This window comes from Engystomops pustulosus, chromosome 2 (genome assembly GCF_040894005.1).
Source record: "Engystomops pustulosus chromosome 2, aEngPut4.maternal, whole genome shotgun sequence".
NCBI lineage: Eukaryota > Metazoa > Chordata > Amphibia > Anura > Leptodactylidae > Engystomops > Engystomops pustulosus.
In genome coordinates, this window is record NC_092412.1 from 86,542,906 (window position 1) to 86,560,938 (window position 18,033).

Consider the following 18,033-nt stretch of genomic DNA (forward strand, 5'->3'; position numbering starts at 1 on the left):
CTGATGGCGCCATGCCCACGGATGGTCGTTCGGAGGAGGAGGTGGAGGAGGGGTGGGAGGAGGAGGAGGCATAGTAGGCCTCAAACACCTGGACCGAGGTAGGCCCCGCAATCCTCGGCGTCGGCAGTATATGACCAGCCGCAGGGTCACACTCGGTCCCAGCCTCCACCAAGTTAACCCAATGTGCCGTCAGAGATATATAGTGGCCCTGCCCGGCAGCACTCGTCCACGTGTCCGTGGTCAGGTGGACCTTGTCAGAAACGGCGTTGGTCAGGGCACGGATGATGTTGTCTGACACGTGCTGGTGCAGGGCTGGGACGGCACATCGGGAAAAGTAGTGGCGGCTGGGGACCGAATACCGAGGGGCCGCCGCCGCCATGACGCTGCGAAAGGCCTCGGTCTCTACTAGCCTATAGGGCAGCATCTCCAGGCTTAGCAATCTGGAGATGTGCACATTAAGGGCTTGGGCGTGCGGGTGGGTTGCACTATATTTCCGTTTCCGCTCCAGCGTCTGGGGTATGGAGAGCTGAACGCTGGTGGATGCTGTGGAGGCGACGAGGGGGTTTTTGTGCCAGGGTCCTGGGCAGGGGGCTGACTATCAGCTGACACAGGGGAAGGAGCAGTGGTGTGCACGGCCGGAGGTGAACGCGCTTGTTGCCACTGAGTGGGGTGTTTAGCATTCATATGCCTGCGCATACTGGTGGTAGTTAAGCTAGTAGTGGTGGAACCCCTGCTGATCCTGGTTTGGCAAATGTGGCACACCACAGTCCGTCGGTCATCCGGTGTTTCCTTAAAGAACCTCCAGACTTCTGAAAATCTAGCCCTCGCCGCAGGAGCCCTCGCCACGGGAGCTTCACTAGTTGACACATTTGGCGCTGATGCACCAGCTCTGGCCCTGCCTCTCCGTCTGGCCCCACCACTTCCTCTTCCAACCTGTTCTGGTCGAGGACTCTCCTCCGTCTCAGAAGCACTGTGTTCACCCGGCCTCTCAACCCAGCTTGGGTCTGTCACCTCATCATCCTCCGATCCCTCAGTCTGCTCCCCCCTCGGACTTCCTGCCCTGACAACAAATTCCCCACTGTCTGATAACCGTGTCTCCTCATCGTCGGACACCTCTTTACACACTTCTTCCAGTACGTCAACAAGGTCATCATCACCCACAGACTGCGACTGGTGGAAAACCTGGGCATCGGAAAATTGCTCATCAGCAACCGGACAAGTGGTTTGTGACTGTGGGAAGGGTCCAGAAAACAGTTCCTCAGAGTATGCCGGTTCAAATGGCAAATTTTGCTGGGAGGGGGCAGACTGGGGGGGAGGAGGCTGAGGTGCAGGAGCTGGAGGAGTGCCGATTTCGGTGACATGGGTGGACTGCGTGGAAGACTGACTGGTGGACAAATTGCTCGAAGCATTGTCGGCAATCCACGACATCACCTGTTCGCACTGTTCTGGCCTCAACAGTGCTCTACCACGAGTCCCAGTAACTTCAGACATGAACCTAGGGAGTGTAGCTCTGCGGCGTTCCCCTGCTCCCTCATAAGCAGGTGGTGTCTCACCCCGCCCAGGACCACGGCCTCTGACCCCTGCAGTAGTTGGACGCCCACGTCCCCGCCCTCGTCCTCTACCCCTAGCCCTCGGGTTAAACATTTTGAAAATGAGAGTTATAACTTGAATTTTTTTTTAACTTTTTTTTTGTTTTTTTGTTTTTTTTTTGTGTTTTTTAGTTTTTAAAACCAAACGATGCTATCCTATTGCTATGGCTATTTTATAGCCAAGTATGAAAGCACACTGCTATGCCAGATGAGATGACGCTGAGTTATGAAAAAAATAAACGTAAAATAAAAAAGGAAATGGCAGACTGTGCCTAATTGAAATACAACCCCGGGCCCTAATAAATTTTCCCACTTCGGTCTTTGCGATGGATATGTGCGTCACTAAAACACAGTGGTCGCAAGTCTGACTCCAAATTGCTCACAATTTACTAGTAGATGCACTGCAACAACTACAGCCACCAGCAGATCAACCAGAAATCAAATATATATAACGCTACTGTAGGCGTAATTAAGCCGTTTGTATTCTCCTATGGCTATTTTCTAGCCAAGTATTACAGCACACTACTATGCCAGATGAGATGACGCTGAGTTATGAAAAAAATAAACGTAAAATAAAAAAGGAAATGGCAGACTGTGCCTAATTGAAATACAACCCCGGGCCCTAATAAATTTTCCCACTTCGGTCTTTGCGATGGATATGTGCGTCACTAAAACACAGTGGTCGCAAGTCTGACTCCAAATTGCTCACAATTTACTAGTAGATGCACTGCAACAACTACAGCCACCAGCAGATCAACCAGAAATCAAATATATATAACGCTACTGTAGGCGTAATTAAGCCGTTTGTATTCTCCTATGGCTATTTTCTAGCCAAGTATTACAGCACACTACTATGCCAGATGAGATGACGCTGAGTTATGAAAAAAATAAACGTAAAATAAAAAAGGAAATGGCAGACTGTGCCTAATTGAAATACAACCCCGGGCCCTAATAAATTTTCCCACTTCGGTCTTTGCGATGGATATGTGCGTCACTAAAACACAGTGGTCGCAAGTCTGACTCCAAATTGCTCACAATTTGCTAGTAGATGCACTGCAACAACTACAGCCACCAGCAGATCAACCAGAAATCAAATATATATAACGCTACTGTAGGCGTAATTAAGCCGTTTGTATTCTCCTATGGCTATTTTCTAGCCAAGTATTACAGCACACTACTATGCCAGATGAGATGACGCTGAGTTATGAAAAAAATAAACGTAAAATAAAAAAGGAAATGGCAGACTGTGCCTAATTGAAATACAACCCCGGGCCCTAATAAATTTTCCCACTTCGGTCTTTGCGATGGATATGTTCGTCACTAAAACACAGTGGTCGCAAGTCTGACTCCAAATTGCTCACAATTTACTAGTAGATGCACTGCAACAACTACAGTCACCAGCAGATCAACCAGAAATCAAATATATATAACGCTACTGTAGGCGTAATTAAGCCGTTTGTATTCTCCTATGGCTATTTTCTAGCCAAGTATTACAGCACACTACTATGCCAGATGAGATGACGCTGAGTTATGAAAAAAATAAACGTAAAATAAAAAAGGAAATGGCAGACTGTGCCTAATTGAAATACAACCCCGGGCCCTAATAAATTTTCCCACTTCGGTCTTTGCGATGGATATGTTCGTCACTAAAACACAGTGGTCGCAAGTCTGACTCCAAATTGCTCACAATTTACTAGTAGATGCACTGCAACAACTACAGTCACCAGCAGATCAACCAGAAATCAAATATATATAACGCTACTGTAGGCGTAATTAAGCCGTTTGTATTCTCCTATGGCTATTTTCTAGCCAAGTATTACAGCACACTACTATGCCAGATGAGATGACGCTGAGTTATGAAAAAAATAAACGTAAAATAAAAAAGGAAATGGCAGACTGTGCCTAATTGAAATACAACCCCGGGCCCTAATAAATTTTTCCACTTCGGTCTTTGCGATGGATATGTGCGTCACTAAAACACAGTGGTCGCAAGTCTGACTCCAAATTGCTCACAATTTACAAGTAGATGCACTGCAACAACTACAGCCACCAGCAGATCAACCAGAAATCAAATATATATAACGCTACTGTAGGCGTAATTAAGCCGTTTGTATTCTCCTATGGCTATTTTCTAGCCAAGTATTACAGCACACTACTATGCCAGATGAGATGACACTGAGTTATTAAAACAATAAACGTAAAATAAAAAGAAACTGGCAGACTGTGCCTAATTCTACTCAAACCCCTAATAAATTTTCCCACTTTGGTGTTTGAGGTGGATATGTGTGTCACTAAGAGCTAAACACAACGGTAGCAAGTCCCCCTGCAAATTCCTCACAATATGGTACTAGCTGCAAATAAAAAAAAAAATAAATTATAACGTTATTGTAGCCCTAAGAAGGGCTGTTGGGTTCTTTTAGAATCACTCCTGCCTAACAGTAAGCTAATAGAACACCCTAACGCTTTCCCTGACCAGCAGCAGCTCTCTCCCTAGCGGCATCCAGACAGAGAATGATCCGAGCAGCGCGGGCAGCGGCTAGTCTATCCCAGGGTCACCTGATCTGGCCAGCCAACCACTGCTATCGACGTGTAAGGGTACCACGTCATGCTGGGTGGAGTGCAGAGTCTCCTGGCTTGTGATTGGCTCTGTTTCTGGCCGCCAAAAAGCAAAACGGCGGGAGCTGCCATTTTCTCGAGCGGGCGAAATACTCGTCCGAGCAACGAGCAGTTACGAGTACGCTAATGCTCGATCGAGCATCAAGCTCGGACGAGTATGTTCGCTCATCTCTAGTAGTGACACATATATGAATTGAAATGAGGGCTGGTCTTTAAGTCCAAAATTGGCTGGAGAGGCAAGGGGTCTGGTAATTTAATTTCATTCAAATGCATTGGTCACAGCTCCCCTGTATATAGCCTACAAGCACATGCCCCCCAGTATATAGCCTGTGCCTGCCCCCTTGTATATAGCCAGCAGCACCCTGCCCCCAGTATATAGCCATCAGCCCCCATGTATATAGCCAGTGCCTTCCCGTATATAACTAGTCCCTGACCCCCAGTATATAGACAGTGCCTGCCTCCCTGTATATAGGCAGTGCCTGCCCCCTCACATATAGCCAATGACTGCCGCCCAGTATATAGCCGGTGTCCGCCCCCTTAGTATATAGCCAACAGCCACCTGACCAGCCTGAAAAAAACCCCAAAAACTCTGTACTCACCTGTCCGATGCCCCATGCAGGTCCTCTTCCGTCTTCATCTCCGTTTTCGGCTCCCGGATGGTGGCACTCATACTATGATGTTGGTAAGCGGCTGATGTCATCGCGTGGGTGATGGGACCATGCGGGGAGCTGAAGACGGAGCTGGCGCTTAAGAAAGAAGAGGACCTGCAGGTGTATAAGGTGAGTACAGAGTTTTTTTCATAGACTGGAGTTTAAGCCGAGTTAGGATTTTTCAGCACATTTTTGTGCTGAAAACTTGGCTTATATACGTGCATACATACGGTATGTAAAAAGAAACTTTTATTTTTTTTAGCTTAAAAGTTATTGCACACTTCAAAAACGAAAAATTTGAAATCGCTCAATATCCAGCTTATTATTGTCAAGTTTTTTTGGTATTTTGTGTTTTTACAAACATGTAGATGCTTGTCAGAGATTGTAGCCAGCGTTACATTATGATGTTACCATATTTTCAACAATAACATTGGATTCCTATTTTTTTATATTAGATTTAAATGTAAAAAGTAAATTTGATGTGAATGTTGTCTATGCGTCATCTTATGTATTTTAAAGATTGTGATTTTGTATGTTTTTTGCCTCTCTAGAATTTTTTAAATCCCTGCTGGAGAATGCCGAAAAATCTCTACATGAAATATTTGTGCGGACTTACGGGTTGCTGTACACACAGAACTCTGAAATATTCCAGGATTTATTTACGGAGCTGAAACTCTACTACACTGGAGGAAATGTCAACCTAGAGGAAATGCTAAATGATTTCTGGGCTCGACTGCTTGAACGTATGTTTCAGTTGATAAATCCTCAATATCATTTTTCAGAAGACTATCTTGAATGTGTCAACAAATACATTGATCAACTAAAACCATTCGGAGAAGTTCCTAGGAAACTGAAAGCTCAAGTTACTAAAGCTTTTGTGGCTGCTCGAACATTTGTCCAAGGTCTTACTTTAGGAAGAGAGGTGGCCAACAAAGTTTCCAAGGTAAAAAGAAATGTGTTTTGTATAATATTAACATTACTTAATTAGGGAGGAAATAAGGAAAACACCACATAGATGAAATAATAGGGATCCACAAATGTATCTTAACTTGAAACATTGCTTTCATACCTTATATCATAGAAGCCTATAGCCTATGTTTTTATGAGGATACATGGTCAAATTCAGATATTATTGAAAATAAAAGTAATATAAAAAGTTAGAAGGTTACAAGAAAAACCTTCTTGTTCAGATAGTCGGCATCCTACTTACAGAAGAGTCAAAGCTATTTTGGTCATTACTATCCCTAATGCTTTCAGTATGAAGAGCAAGATTTTTATTTAAAGGCAACTGTAGTGGATATGAATAAATAATCTAGTAGAGTGATTGTGCCAAACCAGATGATAATTTTTTCTGGGCACCCTATGGAACATTACAAGAAATGGGTGATTGACAGAAGTATAGTGAGTGCTTATCAACCTTAAACCTTGGCATGTATTGGTATTGTCTTTACCTATAAAATCCCTTTGTCATCAATAAAAAATGGTCAATGATCTTTTAATTGAAAAGATAAAATACTATTGTGGACATGCAAATAATATAAAAATAGTAGAAAAATAGCAGCAAATTAACTTTCACAGGAATATAAACACAGGAATGTAAAAGAAATCAGGATTCTCAACATGAATGAAGAAGCGGCTTTTCATGTGTGCCTCTTTCCACTGGCTTGTAAAGGAGTTCTTACACATTAGCCTCTTTCCAAATCTAAGTATATATAAGTACAAATGCTCCATGTTCACAAAACTGAAGAGGAGGTACTCATAATACTTTATTCTATCACACTGGGAGTTATGAGTTCTCTATCCCATCAAAAGTGCATTTTTGCTCGAATTGCTGTATTTTAGATATACAGTGGTGCATATTTCTCATCAGTTTTGTAATGCTGAATTACTGCAGTGGTTAAACAGCATCCTATTGTTACAAGTTACAAATATTACAAATTACAAAAATTATACACTGATCTCAAGGGCGCATCATCCATGAGGCGAGTTGAGCTACTATAAATCAGGACTTTATAGTGTCTCTTCATATGAGATGCCCGCCTGGTGGTGCGACACAGCATGGAGAACCAACTTACTGTAAAAACTAAAAATAACCTGACACATTCCTGGATAAGGTAGTGGGGGTGCTGTTCTGTACCTCACCTAAGGCAGCAGAAAGTTTAGATTCATCTAGCCTTTTCTATATATGTCTGATTGTCATATGTACCAATGGCTTTGCCAAATAGGTTGCTTGATACATATAAGGCATACATACATGGCATAGTAATTTGTATTCTGTTGGGCTGCTCACACCTATTCAATATGTGCTTCCATTTAAATCTAGTATCAATAAAACCTTAGGGCAAACTTGGGTGTTACAGAACATTATTATATGAAGCTGTAATTTTTAGAGCAACATCTTCAACCTATGTGTATGCACTAGTCGTGCCCTATACCTATAAGGAACACAAATATAGACTAACTTTAGAATAGATGTTTCAGAATTGTTATTTCATGAACACAAATATTTGTCAGGAAAGCTGAAAGGGGTTTTCTAAAAGACAATTTAAGATGTTATAAACACATTTCATAGCTAATGTAGTATAATCATGCTTTCTCTAGACAACTGAGATCACACTTCACACCTCTCAATGTTCTAAGGAATCCCCATCCAACTTCAGGCTGCTAGGGTCCCTCAATAACTTAGCTATGGTTCCTCAATGACTTAGCTTGTGAATCAAAAAACTGCAAAAACACAGAAGAAAATGGAATCGGAAACTAGACTGATTTGTCTGTCTGTTATACATATGTAAACTTTTGAAACTTTTACAAACTTTCCTTGAGTGCTAATTGCACATGTATATGTGCATAAAGCTTACCCATTGAAATTCAATGGGTGTGTGAAAAAAAATCTATGTCTCGGATTGCGGGCCTATGTCACAGGTGCCCCCTCGATCAATGCCGCGGAACGCAGTTACACCCGTGCCCCGCTATGTAGCGTGCCCTGTCCTCGAACCTGCACTCACCTCTCCCTGCTCCTGTCCAGGACTAGGCCCGTGTGCGTCCCCGCTCTCTAGGGCGCATGCTCTGTGATATAAAGAGCCACCATCCTTCTAATTGGCGCTGGCATTCCTGGCTTTGTTATATAGTCCAGTGGCTCCCAGCATCCCCTGCCGGATCTTCAAGTTAGTATTCCTGAAGTGAAAGCCCTGCTGTGTTTCCTAGTGTTCCTCTGTGTTCCAGCATTTCCAGGATTCCTCTGTGTGTCGGTACTCCAGTGTTCCTCCGTGTTCCTGGGTTTCCTGTGTTTCCTGTGTATCCCTGTGGCGTTCTTGTTTCCCTGTGGCCTTCCTGTGGTGGTCCTGTATCCCTGTGGTGTTCCTGTATTCCTGTGGCAGTCCTGTATTCCTGTGGCAGTCCTGTATTCCTGTTGCTGTTCGGTATCCCAGTGATCTTCCTGAGGTCCTGCCATCCTACCGAAGTCCTGCCATCCTGCCGAGGTCCTGCCATCTTGAGGTCTGTTCCTGTGTCCAGCTCCGGTGGTCCATCTGTGTGGTTCCTAGTCCGTTGATCTATCCCTGTGGTTCCTGTGCCATCCTGTGGTTCCTATTTCCTGCTTCCCTACCTTGGCTGCCACCGCGGGCATAATCGCACCCGTGGAATGACCTTTGCGGCAGGCTCTGGTGCAGACCAGGGGCCACTTTGAATCCAGTCCCGGGTTGCGGCTAGTACCATCATTCCTCGCGGTAGTCCAGAGGGTCCACAGACTCTTCCTATAGAGACTTTTCCCTAAACTTGTCTCCTCAAGTGTGACACTAGTTCATTCAATTTTAATGCATGTGTTGCAAGGATTCTGATGACACTCAGACTACATCCAGCCAGCGGCGTAACTACAGTGGTAGCAGCCATAGCAACCGCTATGGGGCCCACTGTGTCAGGGGGCCCCAGCATCCGACCTGACACACTAAAGAGTGGAGGATGTGCTTCATTATATCCACATTATGCTGCACTTTGTACATCATAATACACTCACCGGCCACTTTATTAGGTACACCTGTCCAACTGCTCGTTAACACTTAATTTCTAATCAGCCAATCACATGGCGGCAACTCAGTGCATTTAGGCATGTAGACATGGTCAAGACAATCTCCTGCAGTTCAAACCGAGCATCAGTATGGGGAAGAAAGGTGATTTGAGTGCCTTTGAACATGGCATGGTTGTTGGTGCCAGAAGGGCTGGTCTGAGCATTTCAGAAACTGCTGATCTACTGGGATTTTCACGCACAACCATCTCTAGGGTTTACAGAGAATGGTCTGAAAAAAAAAACATCCAGTGACCGGCAGTTCTGTGGGCGGAAATGCCTTGTTGATGCCAGAGGTCAGAGGAAAATGGGCAGACTGGTTCAAGCTGATAGAAAGGCAACAGTGACTCAAATCGCCACCCGTTACAACCAAGGTAGGCAGAAGAGCATCTCTGAACGCACAGTACGTCGAACTTTGAGGCAGATGGGCTACAGCAGCAGAAGACCACACCGGGTGCCACGCCTTTCAGCTAAGAACAGGAAACTGAGGCTACAATTTGCACAAGCTCATCAAAATTGGACAGTAGAAGATTGGAAAAACGTTGCCTGGTCTGATGAGTCTCGATTTCTGCTGCGACATTCGGATGGTAGGGTCAGAATTTGGCGTTAACAACATGAAAGCATGGATCCATCCTGCCTTGTATCAACGGTTCAGGCTGGTGGTGGTGGTGTCATGGTGTGGGGAATATTTTCTTGGCACTCTTTGGGCCCCTTGTTACCAATTGAGCATCGTTGCAACGCCACAGCCTACCTGTGCATTGTTGCTGACCATGTCCATCCCTTTATGACCACAATGTACCCAACATCTGATGGCTACTTTCAGCAGGATAATGCGCCATGTCATAAAGCTGGTATCATCTCAGACTGGTTTCTTGAACATGACAATGAGTTCACTGTACACAAATGGCCTCCACAGTCACCAGATCTCAATCCAATAGAGCATCTTTGGGATGTGGTGGAACGGGAGATTCGCATCATGGATGTGCAGCCGACAAATCTGCGGCAACTTTGTGATGCCATCATGTCAATATGGACCAAAATCTCTGAGGAATGCTTCCAGCACCTTGTTTAATCTATGCCACGAAGAATTGAGGCAGTTCTGAAGGCAAAAGGGGGTCCAACCTGTTACTAGCATGGTGTACCTAATAAAGTGGCCGGTGAGTGTATGTATATAACATATATTTGATGTATATATGCTGCTCCTTTATCTCCTAGAAGACTCAACCAGTGAGGGTTTAATATAAAGGAGATTTCTCCCTTCCTTCTTCCCATAGAGTTCACTCTTAACACCACCGGGGAATGGTCAGATATTCAAATGGATTTGTACCTCATCCTTCCTATTAAATCCAAGGCCTGGTTGTTCACCAGATGTAGATCTATTCTGGAGAAGCTCTTGTGGGTCTGACTAAAACAAGAAAACTTTTTTTCTCCGAATACAAATATCGCCAAACATCAAAAAATCCAACTTCCAACAAAAATTCTTCAGATTTGGAATACTACTGTTCCCATAATTCTTACTACCTCTCATTCTCATTCTATCTTTTTGCCCGTCCATGATAGCACTGAAATCCCCCATGACAAAAACGTGGCATGGATACCTTGCCTCCATAAATTCCAACAGCTCCCCGAGGACATTGACTGAGAATGACGGGGGGATATAGACAAATGCCAAAATGATTACCTGATCCCTCCAGGACCCATAAAAAAATATATACCTCCCTAATTTATCAATTTCTGTTCTATAAATCTTAAATGCTATCCCATCTGTAATTCCATTCAAAAAAAGGAGAGAGAAGGGAAGAAGGGGAAAAGGAAAAAAAAAACAAAAAAAACAACAACCAGACCATCCCAAGCCACTCAGGGCCCCTCCCCTCCATCCCCACCCAACCTCTCCTGCCCTTCCCATCAACCACCCCCTCCCTATCCCCTCTACCCACACCTTGACCTTCATTACTTCTGATTCTGCAGGTCTCCACCTTCAGTGCATCCCTCCCCCTCCATTTCCCCCTCGACTCCTCACTGTCTTTTGAGTTAAGTAATTTTACCAATATCACTCTTGGGAGTGATTCTACTGGAGTAGGTTTGCCTGTGAGCCCTTTCTATTGCAAAGGTTTTGGGCAGCCCCTCTACTTTCATGTCATCCAGTAACCATTTTTCCAAAAATATATCTAACTCTTTGTCTCCTAAATCCTCCGGTGAGAGCAAACAACAAAAAACAAAGCAAAAGAGGAGCAAAAAAGGATCAAAAGTCAACCATTCAGAGGGTTAGTAACTTGGCAAAGTAACAAACAACAGTCAGCTTATTAGTCCGTCCATTATGGACAGTTCCTGTAATTGTCCCAGAAAACAAGTTTGGTGGCTATTCCTGAACCAGTCCCCCAACTGTTGTGCCGATTTATTGCTGAAAAACCGTTTCCATCAGGGATTAGTGTAATCTGAAAGGGGGCTCTTTTATGCAGAACGATGGTTAGTCCTGGAAGCCACAGGAAGAATTTAGTAACTGATTTGCATAAACGTAGGACCACCAAGACAGATTAATCCGTCCATCATGCACTTGCCCCAATATCAAAATAGTCACCGATCCCTGTATTGGCAGATATGCGACAGGGAAACGGTTTCCAATTGGAAATAATATGATTCTATATAAGAAGTGGCTCCTGTTTACTGGGCAATAGTTAGTGCCGGAAGCAGCAACAGAAGGTTAGTAACTGAGTTGCCTAGACTGTTGTAATCAATATGATAAGCAAAAAAAAAATGTATTGGATCCTCCAACAGCCACAGATCCTGCACTTGCCCCCAGCAAGGGCACCCATATGCCGTCCGGCCCCTATCTTGATATGTTAGTCACAGAAAAGCTTTTCTACTAAGGGGTAATATAACCTGAAAGGGGACGCCCCCTTTCTGAGCAAAAGTTAGGATCAGAGACGACAGTGGTAGTTTAGTAGCAAACTTGCTGAGTCCAGCAACAATCAACATCTTAGTCCATCTTTCAGCAACAGATCCTGGACTTGTACAGTGGAAAGGCTTTAGAAATTTCTAACTAACCGCACACACGTGACATCAAGCCAGCATCAAAGAGGGTTTAAGGCAAGAAGACAGTCACAAAATATATATCGGAGAGGAGCTCTTGTTTCGACCACAGTGTTAGTACTTATCTGGCTCCCTGGTTTGAGCGATCATGTAGCACTTCCTAGGAGAGCTGCCATCTCCAGTTCACCTCCTCAAATCCCTAAGGGGTCTTCCAACGGGGATGCCAAGGTCCGAGCTCCCTCTTTGGCTTGGGCTGCTCCTCCAAAGGTGCTCCAGATAGGTCTCATAAATGTTCAACACAGCCGAGCTACCCTCCATTTGAGCGAAGACAGGCTAGGGGCAATCTCCCCCCACAGCACGTGGCGCCCTGCAATGTTCTCTCCGAGCCTTTTCCCCACCAATGAGTGGGAACAGGAATGGAGCACTGGCCCGAGGTCCTGTAGTCGGGCACGGTCAGCGCATCAGGGCGCCCAGTATCCTCGGCGGGGCCATGTGGATCACGACACATGGAGTAGGAGGACGCCGGGGAGCGAAGCCTAGTGAGGGAGTGACCGGATGTGATGTGCTTACTTCATGCTGCTCGGCACACCCACCGGATTTCAATAAAGTGGTTAATTGAAAAGAAAAACTGCAGCAGCAATGTTATTACCGGTGTGCTGACATTTTTATATTATATTTCTTGGGAATGTCTGATAACTTGAGCAAAACCATGTACCACACACTATAGTTCTAAATAAGTATATTAGAAGAAGATTTTATTCTTATTAAATTGTGAATAAAAAATTATGCATTACTTTCAATACATTATGAAGTTAAAATTTTCATTTACAAGAAAAGTTTTCTGAAAGTCAAACCAGGAGGCAAACCATGAGACAAGTTGTGGTAACAACATAATTACTTCTCCTAGCCTTCTACATTGACTCTGGTATATGTAATCTTATTACACAAACTGCTACAGTTGGATTAGGTTAAAATTGAAAAAAATTGTGCTTGTGAGATAACATCTCTCAGCATACCGTACAGCTATTTCAATTAGGCTGCGTTCTTGTACTTTTCTGTATATATTTAGTTCTAAACTTAACTGTGATGGCAAAAAACAGGTGTCTGATGTAAATTGTATTTAACAGAATTTTAACAGAATTTAAAGAGGCCATGACATCCTCAGTTCTCATTCTGGTAGGAGCTTGAAAAAGAATTGGAACTACAGCGGTAAAGTTAACAACTGTTAAGGCTAAATTAACTTCCACAAATTCCTTTTGGATCATCTCACGGAAATAGTCTATGGTGCATAAATGTATAGCGGCTTGTCGGCTTGGGCAGTAATATACAAAGTACAAAAGTATTATATCCACAACTCAAAATTAATAAATCCAAAATTGTTGAAACTTTATCCATTATTTCATAATTTAAAAAATACATGATGTTACTTCTCCTGGCAAATGAACTACGTATATCAGACGTCAATCTTGCAACCTAAGGTGCATCATAATTACTGTGTATATGCCAGTATAAGCCAACCCGAGTATGAGCCGAGGCCCCTAATTTTACCACAAAATACTTAGAAAACGTATTGACTCGAGTATAAGCCTAGGGTGGGAAATGCATTTGTCACAGCCTCGCAAAATAATAACATTCCAAGCAGCCTCCCCCAGTAATGAAATGCCCAGAAGCTCCCCTCAGTAATGAAATGCCCAACAGTCTCCCCATTAATAATATGACTCATGCAGTCTTCCCCTGTAATGAAATTTCAAATTCTGCAGAGAAGAGGAGGACACTATATAGGGGGAGATGGAGGAAGACAGGGGGCCACTATATGAGGGGAGATGGAGGAGAACATGAGGCCTCTATATGAGGGGAGATGGAGAAGGACAGGAGTCACTATATGAAGGGAGATGGAGAACAGGATGCCACTACATGAGGTGAGATGGAAGAAGACAGGATACCACTATATGAGTGGAGATGGTGGAGGACAGGGGCCACAATATGCTGGGAAATGGATGAGGACAAAAGGCCACTATATGAGGGGAAATATAAGAGGACAGGGGCCACAATATGCTGGGAAATAGATGAGGACAAGAGGCTACTATATGAAGGGAGATGGTGGTGGACAGGAGGCCACTATATGAAGGGTGATGATGAAGAACAGGACACATTAAAGGAAATCTAACATTTGATTTTGTGCATTATGAACCAAACATACCTTGAGAACGCTGTATCAATTCTGTGGTGGGGTGGGTGCTTCTCCTCTCACATTAAAGGACACCTGTTGGAGCAGCTCACAATGATCCATCCCAGCCTTTATCTACTTTATCTAGTCAATTCATACATTAATAATTGTAAAATCATCTTTTCTTTATTATGTAAATGAGGCTGGTCACATGAGGCAGTGATGTCACCCCTGTTACCCCTCCCCTCTCCTCCCCCTGCTCATGCCTGTGTGTAATGTATAGTAAAGTATTGCTAGTGTCTATGCTTTACCTGCTGACATGCTTTCCCTCCTAATACACATGTAAAAGACACAGACATCAGCTACACAAGTACCTGACATGTTATGCTATAACATGGCTGCTTGGAGCTGTTGTATCTCTCCTATACACACACAGGCTGCAGGGGGCCTGGCCACCAGCACCAGGAAGCACATGGAGGAGCCATTACACCATCATACCTCAAATCATTATACAGGCTGTCAGTCAAGCACTGGGGGTGTGGCTGTGCCGCCCACTCATGAATAAGCTGGACAGCTTGAATATGTTAATGACTCATTGGACATTTCACAGGTCATTTGCATACAGCTTTAGGACCTCATTGCTTAAGTTTACAGGCATGTAGAGAGACAATGAAGGATAGAAGCAATGCTCTCTAATGGCAGATTATGAAAATATATTTAGTTATTTAAATATTTAAATATGCACTGCTCCAGAGAATGTTTTAATCAATGCGTTATGACTGGCAGGCCAAGGTAATCAATCGCTGTACCATCCCCCAGCTGCTGTGTATTAGTAATCCAGCTCAGATTGATTAGCCCTGTCTGGACAGTTCGGGAAGCTCCTTGTATAATGTGTTTATGTAGACAGCCAGCAACAGCCAGCTTTTCCAGGGTCCTAAATGTTATAATAGTTTTTTCAGCAAAACCACTCAACTCAGAGATTAAACAAGATATGGTTCTGCATCAGTGTAGGAACAGTATTCTTAAGGAATGTTTGGTTCATAATGCATGAAATCAAATGGTAGATTTCCTTTAAGGTCCATATTATACTATGTTTGGGGGTGGGACAATCGGCATCAAACTATAGGCTTTTTTTTGGAAGGTATGCATAGGTACCTCTCCCATGGAGATCGGGTGAAATGCTTCATCAGTGATTTACCCATCCCCATAAGGGGGGTTTAGCAGTGCAGGATCCTCCTGACTATAAGACAGGCTCTTTTTAGCAAGAATTTTTTGTGCTAAAAAGTGTGTCTCTTGTCACTTGTGTATAAGCTGAATTGGGATTTTCAGCACATATACAAGAATATACGGTAACTTGCAGTAATTTACTGCTCGGTTGTTAAACAAAGCCCATGCATATGATCATATTACTTATAGAGCCTTTCTTCTTCACAAAAAACATTGAAAGTGTGGAAAACATTACTATTATATCACATATACCATATTATCATAATTAGAAAATAAACAACCGGAAGTATGAAAAAACTTTACACACTATAGGGGACATTTATCATACATATGATTGGCCTGTCACTTCATTTTTGCAGCGCAATACATCAAGAGCCCTGCCTGGCGTAGAAATAAATGCAGCTTGAGACTATTCACATGTGAAAAGTCGCCAGTAGCAGCAAGTGTGCCGACACGGGGACAGTAACACCCCTCTGCTCGGCCGTCAGCTCCCCCCTTCATGCCCCACTGGTGTAAAGATGGCAGAATGGGGCAAATAATTGCAAGTGCTAGCCACGGAAGTGGGGCAGAGGCCCTGATAAATATCCCCCAATGTGTACATTGAAAAATGTCAATATCAGAAAATAAATACATCTATGCAAAGACACGACTAGATATAGATAGACTCAATACAAGAACATTAGGTCAGTTCTATTATTTAACCCTTTGTGCCTTGTGTTTAAGTTGAGGATCCAAAAAGCTTTGTGATTGCAAAGCTTAAATTCCCCATCACCTTTCCTAGAGGGCGTACTGAAATTTTCTATAAGAACAAACCTCAAACCTGAAACATCCCCTCTGTGAGTATACAGAAAGTGTAGTAGATATTACATGTTTCCAAGTATATATTACAATATAGTTATTATATTACAATATATAAAATTATGGTGTTCACCACTAAGTCTGCCATACCTTGCAATCTATTACAATAATAAATACAGTAAATGTATTTTTAATTTAATTTTAAGAGATGTCATTGTGCTTTTTGTGTCATGTGAATATTTTTACAAGTTGTTATTTACTTATGACCATATAATTCTATTAACTATGCTAAGCCTAAAAACTTATATATTTAAAAGTGTTGGTTATGTATTTGGCTGGCACATGACCCAGCAACACATAGGGGGGAATCTAATTAAGACTTGTGTTTTGAACCTTAATATTTCCTCTGCTGGCCTCATAGTAGATCCATAAGACCCCATTAGACCAAGACCAAGGAGATTTTAGCTACAGTCTCCTCCAATTTTTCAGTGGAGACTATAGTAAGTGCATCAAGATGGGGCATCCACATATTCTGCTACCTCCAGCCTGCCCAACTCCCGGTCACACCCAAAGTGGCGTCTGGGGAACAAATCCACCTAAACTAGTAGTGATTGGGTTTATTGCATGCATAGTAGACCAAAGTAAAAGGAAGTTGTCATAACAAACCACGGGCTCTTTGGGAGAGATCACTATGCCTTCCCTAGCGACCTCCCGCCAGTTTGCCATAGGGCGTGTCCAGGTGTGGAATAAGGTAGGCTGATGGAGGACAAAAGAGTGAATCCCCCCAGATTTAGTATAGTCCACGTAGAGACTATAGCAGTGATGGCGAACCTTTTAGAGACTGAGTGCCCACACTACAACCCAAACCCACTTATTTATCCCAAAGTGCCAACATTTAAGTGCAATTTATGCAGTAACTTCTTGCTCCCTTCTCTGTCATAGCTTTCAAACGTATCAGAATCCTAAGAACACCAATACAGTAGAAAGAAAGGGTGACAAATTCAGGTTCCCGTGAATAGGAAGAATTTTTAGGCCTGGAGCTGAAGCTACAATGATAGTGCAGATTTATCCACACCTTCCCATTCCTCCTGTAGTCACAGGCAGCACTGTTGCTTTAAGATAACAATGAGTGCAGAAAGTCCTGGGCTGTTTGGGAATCCATGAAGTTACCTTGTGTCCTCTTTGGAGATGGCCTGGGTGCCCACAGACAGGGCTCTGAGTGCCACCTCTGGCACCTGTGCCATAGGTTCGCCACCACTGGACTATAGCAAAAAAAAAATGCCAGTTCAAACCTGGTCTATAGTTCTAAAGTGGTGGAATTTGCACCCACCCAGAGACAAGAGGGGGAACTTTAAGACTGGTGTTAAAAAAGCCAGTCTTAAAGGATTCCCCCCACAGTGTCTGGCTGTGACAGATGATGGTAGAACACCACTAAATCTGTGAAATATGTAGAAATGTGAAATGAATGATCATTCTTAAATTCGTAACATTTATTTTTATATGTTTTGAATGTTAAGGCCAATATATTGTACATGTGTATGTCTATTATTGAGCACATGTACTTACACCTTGTAATGATGGCTCCTTGACACAAAGTACTACTTCCAATAATAATTCATGGGATCATGCAAGCCTTATAGAGTCTGTAACCTGCCAAGGTTAATTGGCTTAGAATAAATCAATTATGGCTTGTCATTTTAGTAGAATAAAATTAAGTTACAGGAAATTGTTGGATGCTGCTCAAAATACGGTAATTGGATATGGGAGAATACTAAAATATGTTCATGCGCAGCATTAATGAATACAGCTCAGCAGGTGGGAGCGAGGTCATTCTTACCAAGGAATCTTAATGATACCAGCTCCTGTTCTACTGAAATGTTTATCTTAATATGAAAT

At 43.2% G+C, this 18,033-nt stretch overlaps 1 protein-coding gene across 2 annotated transcripts in view; it reads left to right on the forward strand.

Annotated features, from left to right (window-relative positions):
• GPC6 (glypican 6) overlaps positions 1 to 18,033 on the forward strand; it is a 458,424-nt gene that overhangs the window by 182,054 nt on the left and 258,337 nt on the right. For both annotated transcript variants that reach the window (XM_072135425.1, XM_072135424.1), the window contains exon 3: positions 5,407 to 5,798. In XM_072135425.1, the coding sequence (XP_071991526.1) occupies positions 5,407 to 5,798 (392 nt within the window). The remainder of the gene's footprint in view (positions 1 to 5,406; positions 5,799 to 18,033) is intronic.